This window comes from Apis dorsata, unplaced genomic scaffold (assembly GCF_000469605.1).
Source record: "Apis dorsata unplaced genomic scaffold, Apis dorsata 1.3 scaffold_94, whole genome shotgun sequence".
In the NCBI taxonomy this organism is placed as follows: domain Eukaryota; kingdom Metazoa; phylum Arthropoda; class Insecta; order Hymenoptera; family Apidae; genus Apis; species Apis dorsata.
This window is the reverse complement of record NW_006263392.1, coordinates 491,316-516,789: the sequence shown is the minus strand read 5'-3', so window position 1 is coordinate 516,789 and position 25,474 is coordinate 491,316. Positions and strand designations below refer to the sequence as shown.

At 21.9% G+C, this 25,474-nt stretch overlaps 6 protein-coding genes across 14 annotated transcripts in view; 2 read left to right on the top strand and 4 right to left on the bottom strand.

Moving 5' to 3' along the window:
• Nucleotides 1-4,549, top strand: part of LOC102677557 (retinal guanylyl cyclase 2) — a 38,915-nt gene extending 34,366 nt beyond the window's left edge. For 5 of the 6 annotated variants that reach the window (XM_031508670.1, XM_006611930.2, XM_031508669.1 and 2 more), the window contains 2 exons: nt 3,189-3,754; nt 3,860-4,549. In XM_031508670.1, coding sequence (XP_031364530.1) covers nt 3,189-3,754; nt 3,860-4,170 — 877 coding nt within the window. In that variant the 3' untranslated portion in view covers nt 4,171-4,549. Of the gene's footprint in view, nt 1-3,188; nt 3,755-3,859 lie in introns of those variants that run through there. The other variant, XM_006611932.2, reaches the window with a different exon arrangement.
• A 1,453-nt stretch (nt 4,550-6,002) lies between these two features.
• On the bottom strand, nt 6,003-6,914 carry LOC102677329. Its single transcript, XM_006611927.2, has 3 exons — nt 6,698-6,914; nt 6,360-6,604; nt 6,003-6,252 (listed from the first exon to the last, which is right to left on the bottom strand). The coding sequence occupies exons 2-3, from the start codon at nt 6,602-6,604 to the stop codon at nt 6,072-6,074; spliced, it is 426 nt and encodes a 141-aa protein (XP_006611990.1). The 5' UTR covers nt 6,698-6,914; the 3' UTR covers nt 6,003-6,071.
• Nucleotides 6,915-8,999: 2,085 nt separating this feature from the next.
• LOC102676902 lies at nt 9,000-9,604 on the bottom strand. Its single transcript, XM_031508674.1, has 2 exons — nt 9,293-9,604; nt 9,000-9,182 (listed from the first exon to the last, which is right to left on the bottom strand). Exons 1-2 carry the CDS (start codon nt 9,559-9,561, stop codon nt 9,104-9,106), a joined length of 348 nt encoding a protein of 115 aa, XP_031364534.1. The 5' UTR covers nt 9,562-9,604; the 3' UTR covers nt 9,000-9,103.
• A 1,117-nt stretch (nt 9,605-10,721) lies between these two features.
• Nucleotides 10,722-14,152, top strand: LOC102677048 (dynein regulatory complex subunit 2-like). 2 transcript variants are annotated; one of them, XM_006611925.2, is made up of 6 exons: nt 10,722-10,988; nt 11,061-11,350; nt 11,547-11,669; nt 11,767-12,000; nt 12,086-12,306; nt 13,476-14,152. In XM_006611925.2, the coding sequence occupies exons 1-6, from the start codon at nt 10,759-10,761 to the stop codon at nt 13,638-13,640; spliced, it is 1,263 nt and encodes a 420-aa protein (XP_006611988.1). In that variant the 5' UTR covers nt 10,722-10,758; the 3' UTR covers nt 13,641-14,152. The 2 variants fall into 2 exon arrangements, with proteins under 2 accessions (XP_006611988.1, XP_031364522.1); XM_031508662.1 differs by lacking the exon at nt 11,547-11,669 and having other exon boundaries at nt 13,476-13,659.
• Nucleotides 13,680-21,171, bottom strand: LOC102677197 (dolichyl-diphosphooligosaccharide--protein glycosyltransferase subunit 2). Its single transcript, XM_006611926.2, has 11 exons — nt 21,099-21,171; nt 20,395-20,600; nt 20,075-20,206; nt 19,725-19,885; nt 19,474-19,613; nt 17,170-17,545; nt 16,271-16,450; nt 15,936-16,158; nt 15,627-15,839; nt 15,127-15,298; nt 13,680-14,298 (listed from the first exon to the last, which is right to left on the bottom strand). Exons 1-11 carry the CDS (start codon nt 21,169-21,171, stop codon nt 14,156-14,158), a joined length of 2,019 nt encoding a protein of 672 aa, XP_006611989.1. The 3' UTR covers nt 13,680-14,155.
• A 1,708-nt stretch (nt 21,172-22,879) lies between these two features.
• LOC102676589 overlaps nt 22,880-25,474 on the bottom strand; it is a 12,140-nt gene continuing 9,545 nt past the window's right edge. For all 3 annotated transcript variants that reach the window (XM_006611921.2, XM_006611923.2, XM_006611922.2), the window contains exon 15: nt 22,880-25,156. In XM_006611921.2, the coding sequence (XP_006611984.1) occupies nt 24,227-25,156 (930 nt within the window). In that variant the 3' untranslated portion in view covers nt 22,880-24,226. The remainder of the gene's footprint in view (nt 25,157-25,474) is intronic.

The following is a 25,474-nucleotide window of genomic DNA, read 5'->3' as shown; positions in this document are numbered from 1 at the left end:
ATCCGTATATTTAAATATTTACGTATATATATGAATTCGTGAACATATGCCATATATATATATATATATATATATATATATATATATATTATATTAAACGAACATTAATAAATAAATATATATATTAAATACATATATATATTTACATATATATATTTATTTATTAATGTTCGTTTAACATGGCATGTGATACATCCAAAATCGAAATTTTTAATAATTATATATCCATATAGGATCTATCTAATAATTAAACCGAATCATAACTCATTTATTAAAGATAGAAAAAAATTATAAAATTAAATTTAATAATCCTCTATCATTCTGTAACTCAATTTTTTAGGGAAATGTATATCGTTGCAGTTTCAATTATATTCGTTTTTTGAATGCTCTATAATTTCTTTTTCGCATGAATTTATTTCTTTAATGCTATTCTGAATAAAAAAAATATTAAGATACAAACTCAAAAAAACTTGTAAAAAATTCAATACTTTTCGAAATAGTTACTTTTTTTTTCAATATTTACAATAAATATTCAAATGTTGTAATTGCATAATGTTGAACTATTTTATAAAAATAAATATTATAGTGATCATACTTTGGTCACTATCTTTATTTAAAAATTCTCTTGACTTTTTGTAAAATTTCTTAAAAAACAATGTATTACACAATTTTTTATTTCAATTGATATTATAAAAAAATGAATTAAAAAGAAGTATTTAAATGTGAATGTCAAATAATTGAAGAATATGATGAAAAGTAAAAAAAAACGTATAAGAAAATATATTTAGAATGCAATAGTGAAAATTTAAATGCAAATTTGATCATTAAGTGCGGAATAAATATACTCAAATAACTCAATACTCAAAATAAATATTTTGAGAAGTATTGAATTTTTCACAATTATATTCTAATTCTATAATTTTAAAAAAATTATAAACAAAAAAATTAATAATTCTTTTTAAATTTGTTTTTCAATATAAATTTAATTTCAAAAAACTATGCAATAGTATACAAAAATACTTGTTGTTTCCAAATACAGTTTTATGTTACTATATATAATGCTATATATGTGTTAACTATTAATATTTATTCAGAATAGTACGAGAAATTGATTAATAAAAAAAATCAGAATAGTATTTAATAAAACGAATAAGATTGAATTTTATAATTTATAATTCGATTCAGTTATTAGAAATATCCTAAATAATATTATATCTATTTACAAGGAAAAATCCCTACTCTGAAAATTCAAAAAATTATGAAACTTTGAGGATATGTAATACTTATGTATTATTTATGTATAATTTTTTCTTTTTTTTTTTGCTGCTCGAAATCATTTTAAGAGGATGAAATCAATCTTTAAAAATTTGACATTTTTACATTATAACTCACTAAATATAAAAAATACAAAAAAATTTTCAAACAAAAATTATTTCTTTTTATAAGAATTATCGTCTGTTAAAACATTTATTAATTGTTTATACAATTTTTAAAAAAATTATAAACAAAAAAATTAATAATTTGTTTTTTAACATAAATTTAATTTCAAAAAATTATACGATAGTATGCAAAAATACTTATTGTTTCCAAATACAGCTTTGTTATGTTACTATATATGCTATATATATGTTATATTACTATAAATGCTATATATGCTAACTATTTACATTTTCAAAGGAAAATTTATATTTATAAAATATATATTATAGTTCTGGTTTTTAATTAACATTGGATCAGCGTGAAAATAGAAGATAAAAATAGAAAGAGAAAGAAAAAAGAAACTTATATATATAATTACTTTATAAGATATTTTTATTTTTAATGTTATCAAATTTCTTTATTTTTTATGTAATAAAATTCAATAAACAATAATGAAAGAATAACGAATAAAGATAAAAATGTACAAATAATTAAATAATATTATGAACTACTTTTCATGATAATAAAATTCTAAAAGAATATTATAAAGATAAAAACTTGTTGCATCATATACATCATATAATATGTAGTATGATTGTCACATATAGAATAATCCATACGAAATCTTGTTACGAAAAAGCGAATTTACATTGGATTTTTAAAATTATTTGATTTTTATTTGATCGATGTACTCTTATACTATATATAAGTAAATACATAATATTTTGGTAATGGAAGAAATGACTGAGATCAGAAAATTTCCATACAAAACTTTTCTATATATGAAAATCAAACACACATATCATTCCTGTCATTTTAGTATTGTAAATATTTCTACATCTTGATTAAATGGTATGCTATTTTATAATATAGATAGACAATGACCAATTCAAGATTTCAATAATAAAACATTTACATATTCGGTAAATAAACATTTGTTAATTATTCATTAAGCAATTCTTATTAATTAACTTCATTGGATATGTTATATAAACATTCCATGGTCGAAGTAAAATTTGTTCTAAATAATAAATAATAAATGTGAACCGAAATCTACAATTATTTCTTTAGAACAATAAAAATCAAAGAAAGAAAGTTTCAGAAAGCTAATATTGGAAATATAGTGTAATTATACGTAGTAGCGGCTATATAAATATTAGATTATCGTAACATTTGTATTATTGTAACACTTTTTATTCTTTTGATAATGTATAATATATAAAAAAATTAAGAAGTTTGTTTTTTTCAATTATATTAAAAATAACATACCTTAAAAATAATTATGTGTATAAATTTATGTGTATAAAATTATGTGTATAAATTTCGTATAATTATTTAAGTAATAATTATGTTTCTTAAAATTTTATATTAAAAAACAAATTTAAAAAGAATTATTAATTTTGTGATTTATAACTTTTTTATATGTGTAACTTTTTTATACTTGTATAAATAATTAATAAATATTTTAACTAATATAGTTAACTATATAGTTCTTATGAAAAGGAACTTTGTCTAAAAATTTTTTTTGTATTTTTTATAGTTAGCGAGTTATAACGTAAAGTCGAAATAATTGAATTTTCAAAGATTGATTTCAAGTAGCAAAAAAAAAAAATTGCGTAATACATAAGCACTATATATCCCTAAAGATTAATATAATTTTTTGAATTTCCGGATTGGGATTTTTCCTTGTACATTTTATCTTTTTCTTAAATAAACATCGAATTGATGACTAATTTAAAATTTGATTATTTTCTATCTCTATATTAAAGGATGAACGAAAGTTTAATATTGGAGAATTTAATGAACAAAGAAAGCGTAATACATGGATGTTCAGTCATGGTAAATCCGACTATGGATTTATCGTGCAAAGATACGAATTCAGATGAAGAAAGCAAAAATAATAATGGAAATCAAAATGTAAATATCGATGATATAGATGGAAATACTGATCTAGAAACATATAAAATTGCAGTTTCTGTACATGATGAACAAGTTCAAGATACGAACTCGTCTTTAAAATCAACAGCTAACATTCTCCACATTTTATCTACGAAAGAAAAAATGAATGGAAGAGAAAATGATGATACTAATTCGACTATTGTAACCAAAAGTACTTCCAGTGACACTCAAACTTCTCTGGCAACATCCATATTTTATACAGAAAAAACTGTACTTGGTGCATCTACTAGTTCTCTTACATCAATTTCAAGCTCAACTAATCCATATAGACCAGCAGGTCCCGCAAAACATCGGAGAATAACTGGTTATATCGATGAAAACGACTTAAGCACGCCATATAATCATTACAGATGTCTCTCACCAAACGAACATTATGGCAAGTCTTGATATTTTTCATATATTCTAATAAAATCTAATAAAATCTTAATTTTTAAGTTATGAATTTAATTAATTATTCATTTGATCTATTTTTTCTTTATAGGAAGAAGTACAGGTTGTCGTTTTTTAAAGAGACAATTTAGTCTAGATCGTTCCGATGAAACTGTCTATGTTGGTTTCACTGAGCAAATTAATTATCAACAACAATTACAACAACAGCAACAGCAACAACAACAATTATTATCACAACAAAATTTGAATATGACACCAAAACTTTATAAACAAAATAGTGCGGGTGCAGCAAATGATTTGGAACGTATCGAAGAAGTACCGTCTACTCCAACCCCTGTTCTTCAACACTATAGACAGGCAGCATCTGTTTCTCTCTCTGTAGAATCATTAACGCTCCGTTGAAAAATATTACATTTTTAAACGATAAAAATGTCTGTCATAAGCATTACTATTAAAATTCAAAAAATGACAATCGTCACGTATCCATACGAATCATTAGACATATTATATGAACGATATTAAATTTATAGAACAATGATAATAGAATTATGGAAAAGTTATTTACTTATTGTGTACTTATCATTATCTCTTTCATCCATATAATATTATCATAAATCGATTGATCTTTGATTATAATATAATAATCGCGAAAGATAGAGAAAACTTTATACCTATTATCGCGAATGACAATCTCTGTTACATAGACACATTCTATGCATATGTAGCTCTCGTATTATGTAAATATATTATATTGATATATGTGCAAAATTCTATTTCCATATTTTTTCTGATTTCTTTAGTTATTTCATAACTTAAAATCAAATAATATTTTATTGTTGTTATGCATAAAATGCACAATAAATCAAATAATTATATCATTAAAATTGTTCATAAAATTTTGCTGAAATATCATAATATACTATCATGTATTCATATTATTATATTTTCACCAAGAGAGAAAAAAAAATGTTATCTTTCTTGTAAATGTATACAATCATCTCCGAATCGTTGACAATAATAATTGGAAAACTTATAATATAGAAACGTAAATACTTTAACTCTCTCTCTTTTTTTTCAGTTTTTTTCTCTTTCTAGTATCTATCGTATAATTCATAAAATACACCGTAAAGATTAATTAAGAGAATTCTTCGACTGTGTATATATATATATTTCAAAATTAATGATAAGTATATTTATTAATTATTATATAAGTATATATATTAATTACAATGAATGACGCTTAATGCGCCAAATAAATTATATCCTTTTGTGTTTTTATATACTGCATAAGTAACTGCGTAAGTATAAGAAAAGAGCATGTATGAATGTATGTTTAATGTGATTGTGAAATAATCTGTATATTAAATACATGTGTACATAACGCACGTAATGTATAGATGAACAATTTATAATATTGTAAGCGTTTATAAGTGAAAAATTTACAGAATATTTTCAATAAATTTTTCACATTGTATCGCTTATAATACATAAATATATAATAAATGCAGAAAAGAATTGTGATTGATAAAGAGATGTAAAAGCACAAACATTTATTTAACATTATACTTGTTAAATATCATTTGACAAATTTGCGATCTCTTCCCCATAACGATGCGATTAACAATATGAATAGTACGATAAATTATTATCTAAAACGTGAAAATACTGTTACTTTTATTATGTAACAGTATATAATTGGGAAATAAAATTTTATTGATTAAACAAAAAAATAAGATATTTTTACATTCATTTTTTTTTATTTAATACTAATAATTTTTTTAATAATATAATTTTTGGTAAAAAGATACAATATTCTATTATATTTATTTAAATCATTTTACAAAGTGATAATGTACTATATATATTGTATCTTATTTTATTGTATCATATAATGAATTCTGAATATATAGATAAATATATAGGCGCATATGTATATATAAAAATAAATCTCAATAGAAAGTTAAACATAAATATATGTTTAATATATAATATGTATAAATTATATACATATATATCATATATTATATAAATATATATCATATATATATGTATATAAATACACATATATATATATATAAGTATATATATTATCTTTTAAATTTTTATAATTTTTTTTTGCTGTTCTATAATGGATAATTCATAATTATTATTTTCCATTTATTTTTGTGATTTTCTTCAATTGATGATTTTTAATATTACCAAGGCCTGAAAAGAAATATATGAAAGAAATGATGAAAGAATTTTATGCATACTAAATTATATGATGCATACTAAATAACAAAGAAATAGCAATAAATAATAATTTACCCATAAGAAGAAGCATCCTTATATTCAACATGTACCGGTTTAAAAACCGAAGCAGGCCTTTCAATTATTCTTTCAATAAAAATAGGTTTATCAACGTATTCTACATATTTCACGGATGCTGGAGGAGGAGACAAATATACATGATGAACTTCTGGAGTCTTATAACCAATCTTGTATCTAAAAATTATAAAATTAATCAATTTATATGTAGATAAATTTGAAAGAAATTGTAAATAAAAATAAAAAAAAAATAAATGTTCGTCGTGTAGATATAAATTTTTTACCCTTTTGCAACACCTAATCCAAAACCCAAAAGTCCCGCACCGATAAGCTTTTTCTTTAGCAAAAGTGTTCTCTTTTGCCTATTTAATACAGCACCTGAATATTGTTCATTTTCTGGTTGAATAACAGATTGATCAAAATTCGAAAAATTATTCTCTTCCGATGATAAAATATCTTCTTTTGCCACTGTACATGGCATAACGTAACAACAAAAAACAACAAAAATTGTAATAGTAATTAATTGCATCTATCATAAAAAAAATTGCAATTATTAAAATATTTTAAAAATAAAATAATTAAATACATTGATTATTATATATGATTATTTACATTCTCTTACCGTGTTTCGTATCAAAGATCTAGGAATAATCTTAAACACATAGAGAGTGACAAGTCGTATGTCACATTTTCGATACCTTCCCTTGATTTTATACACAGTTGCCTACCTTCGAAGCAGCAAATTCTCCCACTTATTCGAGTGATCAAATTCGTATTGAATCCCTACTTAAACATTGTGATCCATTTTCACAATGAACATTTGCAACACAACTAGACTCAGTTATCATGTTTCTTCTTAGTTATTGAGTAATTCATTAATTTTCTAAAAATTATATTAACTGACATAATTAAATTACTAATTCTTTACATAAAACTCTATTTATATATATAGTCATTTCAATAATTTTTTCAAAATATAAAAAATATTTATTAAAAATATTACTCAATGGAACGATATAATTTGTATTATAAAAAGTGCTTAAATCAATGGTAAATCAAAAGATAATAAAATAAAATTCTTATTATATATATATAATAAAAAGTTATGTAATAAGTATATAATAATTGCTACAAATATATTAAATTTCTATATTATAAAAAATGATGAATAAAAAAATAAAATAATAATTTATTATCGAAATTTAATAACATAACATAATAACAAAATAAAAATATTAATTTATTGTAAAATAGTAAATATATTTAATAAATTTTTTTTTTGTTTCATAATTATATACTTCATTTTCATTTAGAAAAATTCAGAATTTATAAATAATTTATTTAGAAAAAAAATAATGAAATGATTATTTAATAAATAAAAAAAATACTTAATAAATTCTTTTTAAATTTTAATGTAACAAAAATTTAAAAATAACTTCAAATTATTTGAAACCTTTCAAACTGTTTTTAAAATTAAATGTTTATTAAATGAACAATTTACTTATATTTTATTACATATTATTTAATTACAATAACCAAATATAAATTTAACATACTATATATATATACTAAATTAAACAGGAGACTTTTGCTTATATATTTAATATATTCTATATTCACTAAGCATTCAAAAAAAAGGTATAAATTTTGTTGTATTAAAATAATTTAATTGTAATATTGTATTATTATTCTATTTATATTAAACAAACTAAAACTTGTATAATTAGTTCTAAAACATTTCTATCCTAACTAATTATATATAATAGATATTATAATTCATGTAGAATTATAGAAGAGATTATAAATCAAAATCTCATAAATCTGTTATCTATTATATTATTTTTCATCAAGAATTTGTTTATATATTTTTTTCTTATAATATCTAGACTATTTAGTTGTTTGCAAAAATAATATATATATAATATATATTTGTATATAATTGTATATATTTGTATATAATTTAAAAAAAAATAAGAAGAATAAATTGTACTTTTAAAAAAAAATTATAATTTTTCATAATTGCATAAAATTTAAAATTGCAATGGAAAATTAAAAAAATATGATATCAGGTTTTATTATGTGATATATCATAAAATTATAATTTAATGAAAAGAAAGAAAAAGAGAAGAAAAAAAGGAAAACAAATTAAAACAATAAATGATAATAGAGACAACAGAAACAAAATCGATTCATTTACGAAATATATTACATTCGTTAACATGTAATATTATATCGCACCTATAACACAGGTATCGCAAGTTTAACGAACAATCATTGAATACTAATGAATTCAGCTCTACCATTTTCGATTTACTTATATTTTCAATCCATTCAATGAATCAAACGTGTGCATTAAGTAACGAATGATACGTGGCAAGAATTGAGAATACAGATCATAAAAGAGAAAGGTTACAAAAGTAAGAGAAAATACGAATAAGAATGCGTTTACTTTTACAATGTTTCGAATCATTAGGTATTCGTTGATAGAAATCAATCTCGCAACATTTTCAACTACGTGTTTTAGTTTGGAATATGAATTGCTTGCTCAATTGATTCCTGTCATATTTAAATAATTTTCAAATAGAATTTTTACTACATCAATATATTGAAATTAATTACCATATATAAAACTTAATTGTCATAAACTTAATTTAAAAAAAAAAAATATGAGAGATAACATGTATGAAATAACATATTTACATTTCAGAATTAGCAAAAAAGCATTTTTTTTTTATTTTTATACAAACAAAAATAATGTATTCATATATATATTTACTTATAATGATTGTAAAATTTTCTAAAAAAAATCATACAATTAAAAAACAAATTATTCAAATTAATACATAATAATACATTATTTATTTCAAAACATGAAACAAATTTTAATTATACTTTCTTCTGCAGTTTGATTCTATTTATCATGTTTATGCATCAAAATGTAAAAAAAATAAATTTATTTCTTGAATTATTCTTTTATTTATCCTTATTTATTATTATTTATTAATATTATACCACGCGTATTCATGAATTAGTCCCAATTTGATTCAACATAAGTAGGTGGTACATATTGATAGCTCGCATATTTATCTCCATAGCCACCGCCATAACTGATACATATTGAAGATTAATCGTTAAAATTATTGTATTAAACGTTACAATAAATAAATTAATAATAAAAATATTAAAATTAAATTTGAATCTCAAAAAATATACTCACTATTTAGCTTTATACAAACCAGCTCCTACAAGTCCAACGCCGAGAGCCTTAGCTCCAAGAACACCCAATAATAATGATTTTTTACCAATTATAGTTGCTCCAACGAGCAAAGGTAATTTAATTAAAGGAGATCTCTTAACACGAACTATTTTTTCTTTCTCAATTTTGTTGTTGCTTATAAGTGAAGCACGATTTTCTCCATACACAGATAAGGTATGGATATAATTAACAAGCAACAATATTATCAATATAAAAAAATATGATTTCATCTAAAAATCAAAGAAATTTAAATTTTATATACGATTTTTAAAAGGAAAAGAGAAAGAAGAAGAAAAGAAAGAATAAAAAAAATTTTTTAAAAATAATAATAATAAAGAAAATTATAATACAATGAAAAAGAGAAAAATATAACGAGAATGATTAATCAAATTTTAACAAATTATTATGAATAAAAAGAAATTTTAAAAAATTTAAAATAAATATAAGAAAAAACATTAACCTCGTTGAAATTGATATATTCGTTTGAACAAAATATTCGGATGCTTCAGACTGAATGACTTTTATATATGAGAAACCGAGATTTTATCCCTTCCATATTGCTAACATCTGTTCCTAGTTTTAAAACCGGAATTCACAAATCTCTTTCTGAATTTAAAAGTCATTTTTTACTTTGGCATATCCCTTCTTTTAATCTTAGCTTATTGAATTCATCTTAATTGGTTAAAATGTCTGAATATTTCTCCTTGAATTTATATTCAATATCGTATCACACCATATTGTGATTCATTTTGTCATAAATTAGATGAAAACTTTGAATTTGTTATCATTATATAATATACGTATTTATACAATGTAAAATAAAATATTCGTCGAAAATTCCAGAAAGAATAGAACTTTATGCCGATCATACGTACTTTCACTAAACAACAGTTTCTCTAATTTTAGAACCTTGAGAATTCTACTAATTTTAAAGACAAATCACGAAAGAAGAAAAAGTGTTAAGTAACACAACATTTTTACAAACCATAATCATATAAAAAATATTAATAAAATTACTAAAAATATTAAAACTTAGACAAAAAAATTGAAAGAATTCAATCATATTTTATTTTCATATTTTATATATATAATAATTTCAATATTAATTATCTATTAATATCTATTAATATTTATTATTATAATATTATATAATATTTATAATAATTTAATAATTGTTTTTATACATATTATTCCACTTCAGATTTCTTATAATGAATATATATAATATAATATAATATAAGAATATGAATATATAAGCTGATATTGAAATCAATATTCTCGATTAATCGAAAAATATTCATTTAAATTCATTTCGCATGAATATCAATCAAATCGAAAAGAATAATCGCTTGAAAAAAATAATTAAAGAAAAAACAAGAAAAGGAAAAAAAATTTGTGAAAATAATTTTATCAGAAATTGACATAAAATGGGCCCTAAACGGAAACGAACTAGAAGAGCACGTAAACCACTACGTACTGTGCAAGAATTGAAAAAAGAAGCATTCTCTCATGAACTTAAGCTTAGTACTTTGAACACGAAACGTTATCAAAGTTTCTGGAGAGAAATGCTTACACGTATAAAAATGCCCGATATCTACAAAAAGATTGACATAATTTGGCAAACTTTGGAACATGTTTTCGATCTCAAGGATTACAGGTACAACAAAATAATAAATGATCAACTAAAATAAACATACATATATGATGGAAATTTCCTACATTCATATAGCATCAGTTTATTACTGGATAGTCTACAAGATGCTGAAGATCAACGTCGTAGAGCAAATGGTGCTCACATAGAAATATTCAATCGATCTTTGGAAGCACATGAAGCTCGACTAGCAGATATTGATAACTTTTTCCATCAAAAAATTAAAATAGCGTTAGCTGATAAAGTCTTTACTTTCGAAAATATTAATTATCATCGAAATCAGAAAGAAACTATTTTACGAAAAATTAACTTATTTGTAAATCAACGAGGAGAAAATATCGCAAATATCGCAAGAAGTACTGCGTTTAGTAAGTAAGTTATTATTAGTTTTTATTATATTATATAATATTATTAAGATATTATCTATAAATACTTTTTCGCGATTATATGATCATACTTGTCTTAATATTTTTATATAATTTTCTTTCTTTATTAAAAATAAGAATATCATTATTTTTTGTTAAAAATTTTAAAATATAAATTTTATACTTTTTCACTTCAAAGGTAGAATTGATGCATTTGTGGAAGATGGAGATAACGAAAAAAGAACAACTATAACGTTACTTCAAAGGAAACTTGAAAATCTTTGGAACAACTTGCGAAATGTTTATTCTGATTATCGCAAAAGTACATAAATACCAATTAATAACTAAAAATAATTTGTAAAATAATGATTTGTAAATATTTTTTATAATCTTTTCTGTTTTATATTTCATTATAATAGATACAGAAATGCGGCGAAAAGATTACGAGATAATCAAGAATAAGGATCATATTGATCAACAAATAATAACTAAACAATATCTTCGTATCGCGAATCTTCTTGATGAGATCGTGAAATATCGTAATAAAATTAAATTTCATGGAAGAGAATCTGGAAATGAATTAGAAGAAATTTTACGAGAATCAAATTTTTTTCATAATATCTACCGAGAAACGAACGAACGTTTTATTCTTGGTATACATTTTTATATATATATATATACGTATATATTTATTTTTATTATTAACCGATTAAATTAACTGTAATCTTAATTGATCAGGTCATAAAAAAGATAAACATAGAACGATGACAATGTGTAAAGAATATAATCATAGTGTAAAACATATGAAAGCTTTGATGGTCAAAGCTGAACACATACTCGCTTTTATGCAAATGTGTCGAAAATATGAAACACAAGATGAAAAAATTCTTCCAATAATGAATAGTCATCCTATGCAATTATCACTAACCGAAGATAATGATATTATTCCAATTCAAACGGTTAGAATTCAATTCTTTTCATATTTTTTAAAAAAATAGATACAAATCACATCTATAGGATTGATTTTGTTTCACTTTTTAAAATTTTTTTTATATAAATTTTTTATACTTTAATCTATTTTCTTGATAATTGCAATTTATTTTCAATATATTTCTAAAACGATTTACGATTTACCTGCTCCTCTATTGAGAAAAAAAAAAGATCGCAATGATACAATGAATTATATATTTTATCTCCTAATCTCTTTTCTCGCTTTTTTTTTTCACTTGCTGTCCTTTTCTATATTTATATTTTTATATAATTATTTTTCTATATAATATATAACATATATAATATATATATTATATAAATATATAACACAGTAATACACACAAGACAATGACTGGAAATGATCACACAAAACATATCTATTCGTTTCATCGCTAGACGTGACAAATGTAATATTTTTAAATTTTTTACTAATATAATTCCAATATAATTCCAACGTTACAGATCGATCTTGAACAATGCGTTATGTATAGTTATCTATAAAAATATTTTAAAAATTGGAATTTGTCACTTTAATTAAGAATGATATCAATTATTAAATCAAAGATATCGAATAGAAATGAAATAGAAAAAAAATAATAATGCGAATGCTCATTTTGTATAAATATTTTATTTATTATAATATGTAAGAATTGATGAAAATAATTCAACTAAACATGCTGAAAATTATATTACTACTTAAGAATTACATTATATATTTTATATATATATAATATTGTAATTTATACATAAATACATTGACATATAAAGGGAATTTTTAATCTTTCAAGTTATATCAAATCTATTATGTACTACAAAAATGATTCGCTTAAATTTTCGAATATCTGTTCTAGATTATATTTAAATTATATACATAAATCGTAAATCGTAAATCTTTGCAATATTTTTACAATTTCTGAAAATTTTTTTAAATCTTATTTTAGTAAAAATTAATATTTACGAAATATTTTTCTTATAATTTTTTAAGAAAGTATTCATATAAAAATTTTCTATTATATTTAAGTGCTATTTATTTCTTTATTACATAAAGAATTTTAAAAATGTTCATTCCATTGTATATAGAAAAGAAAAACAGATTATTATTATGCTATCAAAATTGAAATCTTTAATTTATTTTTAGATTACGAAAGATTTTGAACAAACGATTAATTTTTGGCGTCGATTAGGTTTTGCACAATTAATTACTGCAGAACTTCAAACTCAAAAAGATAAATTATTGATGCAAGCAAATGATCTACGAAAATTAGTGAAAGACTATCTTGCTGATCAAACAAATTCAACATAATTCAATATATCTAAGTCAATAAATTAATACAAAAAAATCTTATTAAAAATTGATTTATTATTAGTACAAGTGGATATCATCGATCATAGCCATTTTTATATATGGAATAAAGCAAAAAGTAGAAATATCAGAAAATTTTAAATTTTTTATGCATGTCTGTAACGAAAATTATAATTACACATATGTTTAGATATATTTCAATCTTAACAAATAAAATGTATAAAAATTACAGACTTATTATATATTATTATTATAATTGCAATTTTAATCTGTTTCACATTTAATGAAAAATAGTATTGCTATTTTTTGTATTAACCGAAAATTACACTACTATAGATACAATAAATATCATTTCATAGAAACATGAAACATAAGTAATAATTCAAATTTATTTGTCACTTTTAACGATTCATTCATTCCAGCAAGGCCAATCTTTATGCTTTTCTCAGATTTATTCTTTTTGCTGAATAACTTAATTTTCACAAGTGATTATAAAAATATTATGCTTTAATGAATTAACGTGATTTATGTTTATGCGCTATTCGAGATAACATTTTATTGCCTGCGAGAAATGTGACAATACCAAGGCCTACAAGATATCGAAGAGTAACAAACATGTTTAATTTTAACCAAAATATTCCAAAAAGTGTGAAAATACCTGAAAAACAAATTAAGAATTATTGAAAAATGATGGAATATACATAATTATATCATTCAAGAGGATGTAAATAAATGTTAACATTGTTGTGAAGTATGGGCTACAACTGCAATATAATAATTACAGTTGCGAAAATTTCACATTTTTTTATGCCCGAAATACAACAAATTAATCAAACATAATTATTTGTCAAACATTGGGCATATTTTAATTATATATATTATATAGTAAATCTCTAATCTAATATATCTAATTTAATATAAATCTCTAGAGAATTACATTTTTCATAATATAAATCACATGTTATAACATATATGTACAAACTCTTCAAACAATGAATCTATACGGTCAGATATATTATATTAAAAGAGATATTATTAATTTATTTATAGATAGCATCAATAAATGTAAATATTAAATATAAATATTCGATTTAATCTTCCTTATGCGATAATTTTAATTTTAGTAGTAATTTTAATTTTTTATAAAAAGAAAAATTTTTTATAAAAAATATAAAAGATTTTAAATATTATAATTTGTAACTAATTAAAAGTTAATCAAATTTTATTTGAAATATTTTTTTGTTGCATTATCGGAAATGTTTCATAAATCGTGCATCATTTATATATTGAATACCCTTACATATTTTTATATTCTAAATAAATAAAATTAATAATATTAAAATATAAATATAAATATTGAAATATTGAAATTTATCTAACTTATTTTATATTTAATATATTATAAATTTATCGCGTTATATAAACTTATGACATTTTTTTCATTCCATTATACAAAAATCTATTTTATTAAATATAAAATACTTACTTCCCAGTCCCAGATGAAATATAACCGCACTAAGCGAAAATGGAAAATTTGATATATTCACTCCAAGTTTAGCCCATAAAATAAGTAACAAAAGAACCGGTGCTAAACATAAACCGGTAAATAAATTTGAAACAAAGGCAGGAGGTCTCTTCTCGGGTTCGCGAAACATATGCTACAACATATAAATATTTTTTTAAATTTATATTTATTTAAAATAATTTATATTATTTATATAAAAATATTAAGTTTAAAAGAATGTCCGTCAAAATGTAAACGTTTAAATATAAATATTTAAACGTTTATAGTCGTTCTAAATATTATCTTATTTAGAAAAACAGAAAAATATATCTGACGGCAATAATATTTTTCCAATGTTAAGGAGGCAATAGAATCAGAAAAAAAGATTGCTATCACTAACGAGCATTGGTTTATATTAATTAGTAATATACAAAACGAGAAATACATTATTTGAATACATAATAATAAAACAAAATTTATACCGTTATTTCTGGTTTTGTCGAATAAACATTAGACTTAGACTTGTAAAATACATTTTTATCTGTTCGTTCGGACGAAGATGGTTCAGGAAACTTCAAACTAACTGTTGCCACTGTCCATTGGAAAGGATTATTTAATATTGCATCACCAATAATTAATTCTACATTATAATCTCTGCTTTGATAATTGAAATTTGCTGCTGCAGTTCCTACAGGCTAAAATGTTTCAAATAGAGTAACAATGATAATAATTTTTTTTTAAATAATTTCAAGAAATTTTGTTACAATTATTTTAAAAAATATTATAAATACCATATCAAATTTATAAAGATGTGATGTATCTGCTTCAGCAACAAAAAGAATTTCATGTCCTTTTTTATCATTTTTTGAAATAGATATGGAAGAAAGTCGTACAAATGCTTGATGTGCGCGCATAGGTTTTTTATTAGCATTATCTCTTAATAAAAATCTCATAACTAATTTTTGTTGAGAATCAGCTTCAATCTTTTGTGACAACTTTTCAGGGAAAAGTATTCTATAAACAGCATCAAATTAAATATTATATTTATCATATATATATATTTTATATGAATTTTATATGGAATAATTCATATTTATATCTATTATTAAAATTTTTATTAAATTACCGTGTAAGTTTTGGTTGAGTAGTTTGATCAGCATCAGCAGTACCAATCTCCATATAATCGACAATTACGTCGCAAAGAACTTTCACTATAACGGTATTGGTTACTGATCCAGCTGTGACTGATATTTTATAAAATCCACGTTCTGGTTTCATTTCCATAAAATTCATAGTAAACAATGTTCTAAAATTTAATAAGTACGTTAAAATTTTTTGTAATGTATACATAGAATGTCCCAAAAAAGATGGAAACATTCGTTAAGTAATTTCAAGTAATATTTTTCTTTACAAAAACTTGTGTTATGGTTTTGTTAATGAATTATTAAAAACACTGATCAATCATGGAGCATATAGCCTAATCGAACTGCTACAATAACGTTGACATGTTATGTCAACATATCTCAAAGAAAATGTATTGAATATAATAAAATATTTTTTTATTGATAAAAAATTAGATCGAATTATATCATGAACAATGAATAAATAAATAAATATAATATTCAACAGATTTTCTACATTTTATGTTGTTTAGACTTATTCGTATTCAGTTAGTGATACATGACTAATGTTATTATTTAATGCATGACTAGGTTACACACTTCATGATTAACGAGTGTTTTTTGTTAATAACTCGTTAACAAAATTGGAATGAAATTTTTGCAAAGGAAAATATTGCTTGAAATTATCTCAAGAATCTCCAATTTATAGATGTTTCATTCTTGGGATATCCTGCATAAATATATATATATATAAATTGTTTGTTGAACTTCTTAATCTTTTCCAATTCTAATGAAAAATTAAAAGATTGTTCAACGAATACTTTACCCCAAGGTATAACCGATTTCGAAAAAATTCAACTGAATCGGTAAAGTATTGGGGAAAAACAAGAAAATTAACACTTACTTATCTGTTGTAGAAGACTGCAAACTTTGTTTATTGAATATAACAACATCATCTCCAACTCTAGTTGCAGAATTTGCAATTACTTTAAACGTGTTAGTTAATGGATTACCTAATATATCACAAACTCTTATTGTAATCAATGGTTGTTGAATAGAAATGCTAATTTCTTCATTGGCTAATGTTACACAGACTGGTTTTTCAAAATCATTATTTGCTAAAGTCGTTAATGCTGAAAGTAAACTTGTAACACCTTTTGGTGTTTGTACAGAACGTCGTGATAAAAGATAATTAGCCATTTTCACTATTTGCTGAAGTGTTAGTGGTGGCTTTTTTTTTAATGTATTGGAAAGTTTAAAAATGCCATTCACCAAGAAACCTAAGAAAAAAAAGATACACTTAGTTAGTAAAAATTTTCTTTTTTATAAAAGAGAAAAAAAAATTTTTTAAATAAAATTAAGTTTAATTTAAAAATTAATTGAAAGTTGAAATAATTTTTACACTCGCCGCAAAAAATATATTGATATATTTCAAATTTTTCTAATTATTTTTTATTAAAATACTATATGCATTTAGAATGTTTCTTTATCATTTCTTGAAATAATATACATACTTAAAGTTCATTTTAATAAAGAATTAAAATGTATATTGATAAATATTAATAAATTTATTTATAAAATATTAATAAATAAATTATACATATATATAATATAGAGATAAATTAACAAATATTTTTAGTCATATTTTCTTCTTATTTCTTTAAAAAAGAAATATTTTTAAATATATCTTTATGATATTTTTTTGTATTTTATAATGCTTTTTTTATTTATTTCTCTATTCATACATTTATAATATTTACAAAACAATAAAATTTAAAAAATAATATTATTTTCAAATATCAATAATTTTTAAAAACTAAATTAAAAAATCATTTTATAAAAAAAATTAAAATTTGAATCATATATTTTTATTTAAGAAATACAAATAAAAACAAGATTTCATGATCAATTATCAAAAAAGATATTGTTCATAGTAAATGTAATATTCATAATCGTTTAGCATTTAATAAACAATTTATAAATAAAAGAAAATGTTTTATCTAATGAAAATTTTAAGATTTCTGTAATTATTTCAACTACTCAATCACAGAACTATTCAACTATTTCAATCACAAAAATGATTTAATATTCATATAATATTACTTTAGTTAGTAATTTGTATATCTAATTAACAAGACAATTAATTTGTGTATATAATTTACAAAAGGAATATTTATAAATATTACACATACATAATATTACACTGTAGAATTTAATAGAATTAAAAAAATTAAAATGTAGAACTTTTTATTTTACAACAAAATATTAATCATGTAAAATATATATCAAATATATATCAAATTTTTTAAAGAAAATCAATTTATTATGATAGCCAATATAAAATTCCGATTTGATTGAAGTATTTATTTTAACAAAAAATATAATATAACTAGACATAAAATATAATACATTACTGTTTTAAAATTATTAAAGAAATTGTAGTCTGAAATCAATCAAAATGTAATTAATAAATTAATAGAAAATATATCAAAAAGCCTCAAGAAGTTATAAGTTATAAGTTATAAATTGCAAATATTAAAATTTATACTATATTATTTCGATAAAATTTATCATTCATATTTTTTTTACATAATTTATTTTTTGTCAATATACTTTTTGCATATAATTAATATAAATTTTTTTATTTTGTAATAAGAAACCATATACTTAACACTAATATAATATACTTAAATATATGTTTATTTATATAATAAATAATTATTAATATGTATAAATATAAATATATATAATATATATATATAAAATTATATAATAATATTATATAATAAAACATCAATTAATTATTTAACTCTCATTTTCAATTTAAAAAAATTATATTTTTTTTAAGTTTATTAATATATTTTTCGTGGTGAATATAATGCTTGAGGATTTTTAGCATTTAGCTATATTCCTAATTAATGCTAGTTATTTTATAGTAATACATTCTAGAGTTAGGTCTAAATCAAATTGGAATATATTAAATTTGATAAATTTGATGATAATTTTAATGACTGATAAATTTATTGCAAAGATTTTCTGATATTAAACTGATATTAAAACTATTATATTCTTTATTATATTCTTAAATAGTATTTGTCAAATATTACAAAAAAAAAAACGCAAAAAAAAAATTAATAATTTGGTTTTTCAAAATAAAATTTAACTTTGATATTCTATTGTAATTTTAACTAAAATATTTAATACTTACTAGTTACTGAAAGACCACCTTCAAATTGTAAATATTGGCCATCTACTTCATCAGCTTGAATAATGGCGTCTTCAATGCGATCAAAAGCAAACATACCATTTGTTCCAAAATCCGAAGCAATGTGAAATGCATAACCCAAGCTGCTCGTAGAATGTTCAATCAAGAAAAATTAGAACTTGGATTCAAATCTTGTAACTTTTAATAAAAATTAAATAAATTATAAGATTAAAATATTAGCAGAGTAGTCGTACTTCCATAAGTTGTCATCCTTTCGTAGTATATTTTGTACTGTTTTTATTATATTATCAATTTTATCACGTGACAATTTTTCCAATAAAATATTCAGACCATTTACTGCATAATATATTTCCATCATACTTGAAGTTTCTTTCTCTATTGTATTTGTAAATACCTATTTAAATAAAATAATTTCCCTTAATCTCTAATAACAAAAATTTTATTAATATATATATATAATAATATTTTTATTCAGTAAATAAAATTATTCTTCAATATAGAAATCTAGCAGAACGAAAGTCTTGAAGCATCATTATATTTAAAAATTTACTATTTTATGAATTAATCTTATAGAAATACAAACCTTTATAATATTAGATAATGAATTGGCTTGACAATTTCCCATGGTTCGCCATATAGATGCAATGTAAAAAGCTTTTTCAATTGTAATATTATTTTCATCTTTTATAACTTTTATCATAAAGTTACAAATATCCTAAAAATCATATAAATCTTGTCAAAATGCAAAAAGATTTTTAAAATATCACAATAAGTAAGTAAATGATTAAATCAGTAAGACTAATCAAGATATCATTATATTTCAATTATGGCAATATTTCATCATTTATATATTGATAAATAATATTTTTAAATAAACAAACAAAATATTAAAATTTTTCTTACTTGTTTGTTTGATAAAACTTCACCAAGAAATGTATATCCATGAATTGCATAATACATAAATGTAACATCATTTGATGTTAAACCTGGTTCAAGTATTTTTTTTAGATGGATTCTATCAGCTGTAGTTAAGTAGGAATTTGTAGATTGTAATATTTCGGTCGAAAAACAAGTTGTTATACCAATAATTGTGACTAGTAATGATACAACTGAAAAAAAAATGAAACATCAAATATTGACTTGAACTCTGTTCTTTTTATTTATGATATCTTATAAGAAATTATAATGAAATATTATAATAATGATATATTAAAATTATAATAAGTGAAATATTAAAATTTGTAAAAATAGTAATTTGAAATAAGAATACAAATAATATACATATATTATCTATTTAAATCAGATAAAAATTACTAATGAACTTAAGAATATTAAGAACTTAAAAATATAAGATATATAGATATTTAATAAAGTAATTATTAAAATAATCATTAAATTTAAAATGATAAAAATAAAATATAATAAATTGAGATTAAAAAAGAAGTGTAGTCAATGTAATTAAAATGTGAAGAACGAATATTTAAATATATAAATATTATATATTTAAGAAATGATATCTACAAATATTTGTATCCAATTTTATATTTAAATTTATATTTTATACAAAAAATGTTTGAAAATAATATATTATTATTCAACATACTTACGGATATTCATTGTAATAAGAACACCGGGAACGCCGGCTGCCACGTTGCTGTTCCGGACAAAATGGCTTTTCATCCATTGCGCGTGTACGGAAAAATGGACAATTCTTTCCGGAAGTAGTTGGCTAAATGAAAATATATTGTAATAGAGAAAGCATGCGCATAAAGTATAATAATAAAATATAATAATAATAATAAATTTCCTATAAATCACTAAAAATTGATTGGTATTACCGTTATGAAAAATAACAATTGAAATATATTAAAATGTTCGAATTCAAATCAAAATTATGTTTATTATGTTTTATTGTCAAAATTGAAAGTTCTAAACAGTTGATTGAAACAATTTTTAAAAAACCAAAATAATTTTTAAAAATTATTTGGAAAAAAATTCTAATTTATATTGATTAATTTTAATTTTGATTTTAGAAAAAATCATTTATAATAATTTATTATTAATAATTAATCATTTATAATAATTTAATTTCAGTTTTGATTCTATATAATCAATATTATATCAGTTCGCTTATATAACGATACAGTATTGATTTATAAATTCTTTCGATTTAATTTCTATCAAATTTAGTTTTAAAAACAAAATCTAAAACAGAAAGAAAAGGTTATAAAGCAATAAAGAAACATGAATAAACATGAAGTGTAACTTTGGGTTGAAAATATATTAATTTTATGTTTAAATTATAATAAATTATAATAAAATCGAAGAAATAGTGACTACGTTCACAATTAATAAATTAATTAATACTTAAATAAACATTATTGATTTAATATTTGTCTAATGCAAAACTTATACAAATATGTGTATTATAATTAATACATTATTATGAAATCATCATACAGTATTGAATTAATTAGACATAAAATTTAAGCAATGATTCTAAATTTTAGAAATTAAATATAAATAAAACATATAAAGTGATTTAACAAAAACAAAACATATTTTATCTCCGTTTTCTTTCCGAGTTTAATATAAAATAAAATTATTTATAAATTAAAAAATAAATTTTAAAAAATATTTTTGTAAATATCAATTTTTATCTCTATATATATTTTAATATCTAGAATCAAAATCTCAAAATTTTTTATCTAAATACGTCTAAATATTTTGTAGAACCGATATATTTAATGTAGAAACTAAAATCAATGTAATCCAAACTTTTTTTTTTTACAACTGTATGAAGATTATTTCCGTTTTTAAAAATTTTTTTAGAAATCGAAAAATTAATACGATAACCGTTTTGAAATCGTTTGAAAATTTTAGAACTAAAAAAATAAAAAATTTTAATTTTACTTTTAAATACAATATGAATTATCATTAACATTTAATCCAAAATGAATTATACTATTTTCAAATTCACAGTAATCAAACATATAATGATTTAAAATATTCGATTTTTTCGAATTCATTTAAAAAATAAAAAATTTGTATATAATACTTTTACAATCAAAATTAATTATGTCAATCTTCGATATTATTTTTATAATATTGAGTAATTATAATGATAACTATAATTATTGGATGATTATAATGAACAACAGATGATGATGATAATAACTGTAATTAATGATAATAATTAAGTTCATTTACTATTATTCTAGCAATAAAAATGGCATTAATAATTATAAAAATAATGCTACGAAAGCCATAGTAATGCGATTATATAGTGAATTGTTATTGTGTCACATTATTCAAAAATGTGTACAAAACTTAAGTTTAACGCTAATTGATTTGTATAAAACGAATATAGATAAAGGTACACAGGATTTTGTTTATAAAAAGAGTTATATTCGTGCAATGATTAAGATTTTATCTAAGAATAGAAAAAATTGCACGAGAAAAAAATTCCCCTTTGATATTTGTTTTTTCGAATTTTGATACATACATAGTTCGTACAAGTATTGATCAATATAAGTTTTCATTTGAATTGCATATTTTTAGTAATATAATAATCATATTTGTATAATCATCATTATAATATATAACAGATCTTCAATCATTGAATAAGATTTCATATTACTTGCAACATATAAAAAATGGTTATATCTCAATAGCATCGGTGAAAAGAAAATGAAACAAAGGTAATAAACAAAATTTAATAGAGAGAATAATGTAAAAATAATAGCAATAATAATAGTACTAGTTTATCAATGCATTAACTATGTGACGCAGAGAGATTAATGCGTACATATAAACTTAAGCAAATATTAAAAAGAGAACAGATGAGATCGTCGTTTTTTTGGTTAGTCTTTTCATCGATCTCAAAGTGGAAAAATAAACATGTTATTATAGTGAATTTTATGATATCTTAAGCGACATAACGATTTGCGCGTCAAAGAATCTACGATTACACCGTTATATGAATGTTTAATTTTCCGAATGAAGTGTTACAAACCTAAAAATATTGTTATACATATTTATGAATTGTTAGAAAGATGCATGATGTATGAATTACAACCGCACAAATAAATATACAAATGTGCTGATTGAAATAAAGATATTGGTCGGTCGTAGATCCTTATAACTAACTTATATATATACACTGACAGCGCACGCGAAACGTATGCACCGTTTTACATAATCTTTCGAGTAAATTTAAACAATATATTACAGCATTTTCAATAAGACTATATACATATAGCGAAGAGCTTAATGAGCGATACGAGCGTTCATTTTCATCGCCTTGGTATTTACAAGTAATCTTACGTGCCGAAATATTTTCGACAAAAGATATTTGATTTTCTTTAATTTTTTTCTTTCTTATTTAATACTACACGCACGCATGTACACAAGCAACACACTTATACACATATGCACACACATACAATTCATAAGAGCAAACATCGACATGAAACAGATCCATTTTTACGTATCAAATAACAAAACACAAAATACCAAGTTTATCTATCTAGTACGAAAACATTTCCAATAATTTGTTCTCTCTCCATATTAATTGCTAATTGTTATATCTTATAAAAAAAGCAATGATGTATTTTTATACCAATTTGGTTGCATTTTTTTCAGTGATATCGCGAAAAATAATTAGATTTTTAAGCCATGTGATATTCTCAATCTTTTTTCATTGCAAAAAACTTTTTCTTTTTTATAAATACAGCTAATCAACCGATTCGGAAGGACCTTGACCCCATCTTGATTTTACCCTTTGTGTCTTGTTTGGAGTACAAGAAGCAATACTATCATCATTAACTTTTCTTTTAACGCTTAACACAATTCCACTTTTTGGAACGAACTTTGAACGAGAAGATATTGTTTTAGATACATTGTTTTCCACACTTGGTGGTGTAGACGGAAAGGGAGGAAAATCCTCATCTTCGAGACCTGGAGGTTTCGGTTGTTCAGGAGCTATATTTCGTTTAAAAGTTTCTGGAAAGGGATTTTTATAAGAAGTTCCTTCGTGAGTGGGAGAATCTGTTGTCGAACTTGAAAGATTTACAGATGACATTAACGATGGAGAAGAAATGATCGTTGGAACAGTTGGTGTTGTAGATAAAGTCGACGAAACAGAATTTTCAGTCATCATTTTTCCTGATGTTACCACAGCTGATACAGCTGCAACGGCCGCTAATTCTTCTTCTGCTTTTCTGATTAAATCCAAATCACTTAAGGAACTTAAAGTGCTTTTACTTTCTTTTTCCTTTGAAATTGATTCTCGATGACTAGATGAGATTGGTTCAAGTGAAGATTTATCAGCATTAGATTTATTTGATCCTCCAACTGAAAGTTTCATAGAAGGCGGTGAAGAATATTTTTCTGAATTTTGGTATATTGAAGAATTTGCAGTAGTTAAGAATGTGGCACTGGGTTTAGATGGTAAATATGGATCTATTTTTGAACTTTCTTGTCGTTTAACATTTGCTAAGATTTCTTGCAAATTTGGTGGTATTGTTATGTTTGAAACTTTGTCAAGAATCGGTTGAGTAAATTTTGAAATACCGGGTGGTGGTGGTGGTGTAAACGATCTTGTATCAGATGGACTATAAGCTTCTTCACATTCATCACTGGCCGGTGGGTCCAGCCCTAAACCCTGAAATTAACAAAAATAATATCAAAAATCAAGAATTAGAATTTTTAAATTTTTCTTTTTGTAAATAAATGTATGTATCCATAACATTGTAATATGTATATAACATTCAATCATTTATAATCAAATATAATTTTCTTCTAGAATTTTTTCCTCATTTCCTTGTTTTTAACTTAATAATATTAATTGAATTGATTATATATTTTGTAATTGATTTAGTAATATTAATTGAAAGAGAAAGGAAAAAAAATTAAAATAAAAATCAAAAAATAAATTGAAACTGAAAATAACTTTTACTTATTTCATATTATATATTAATAT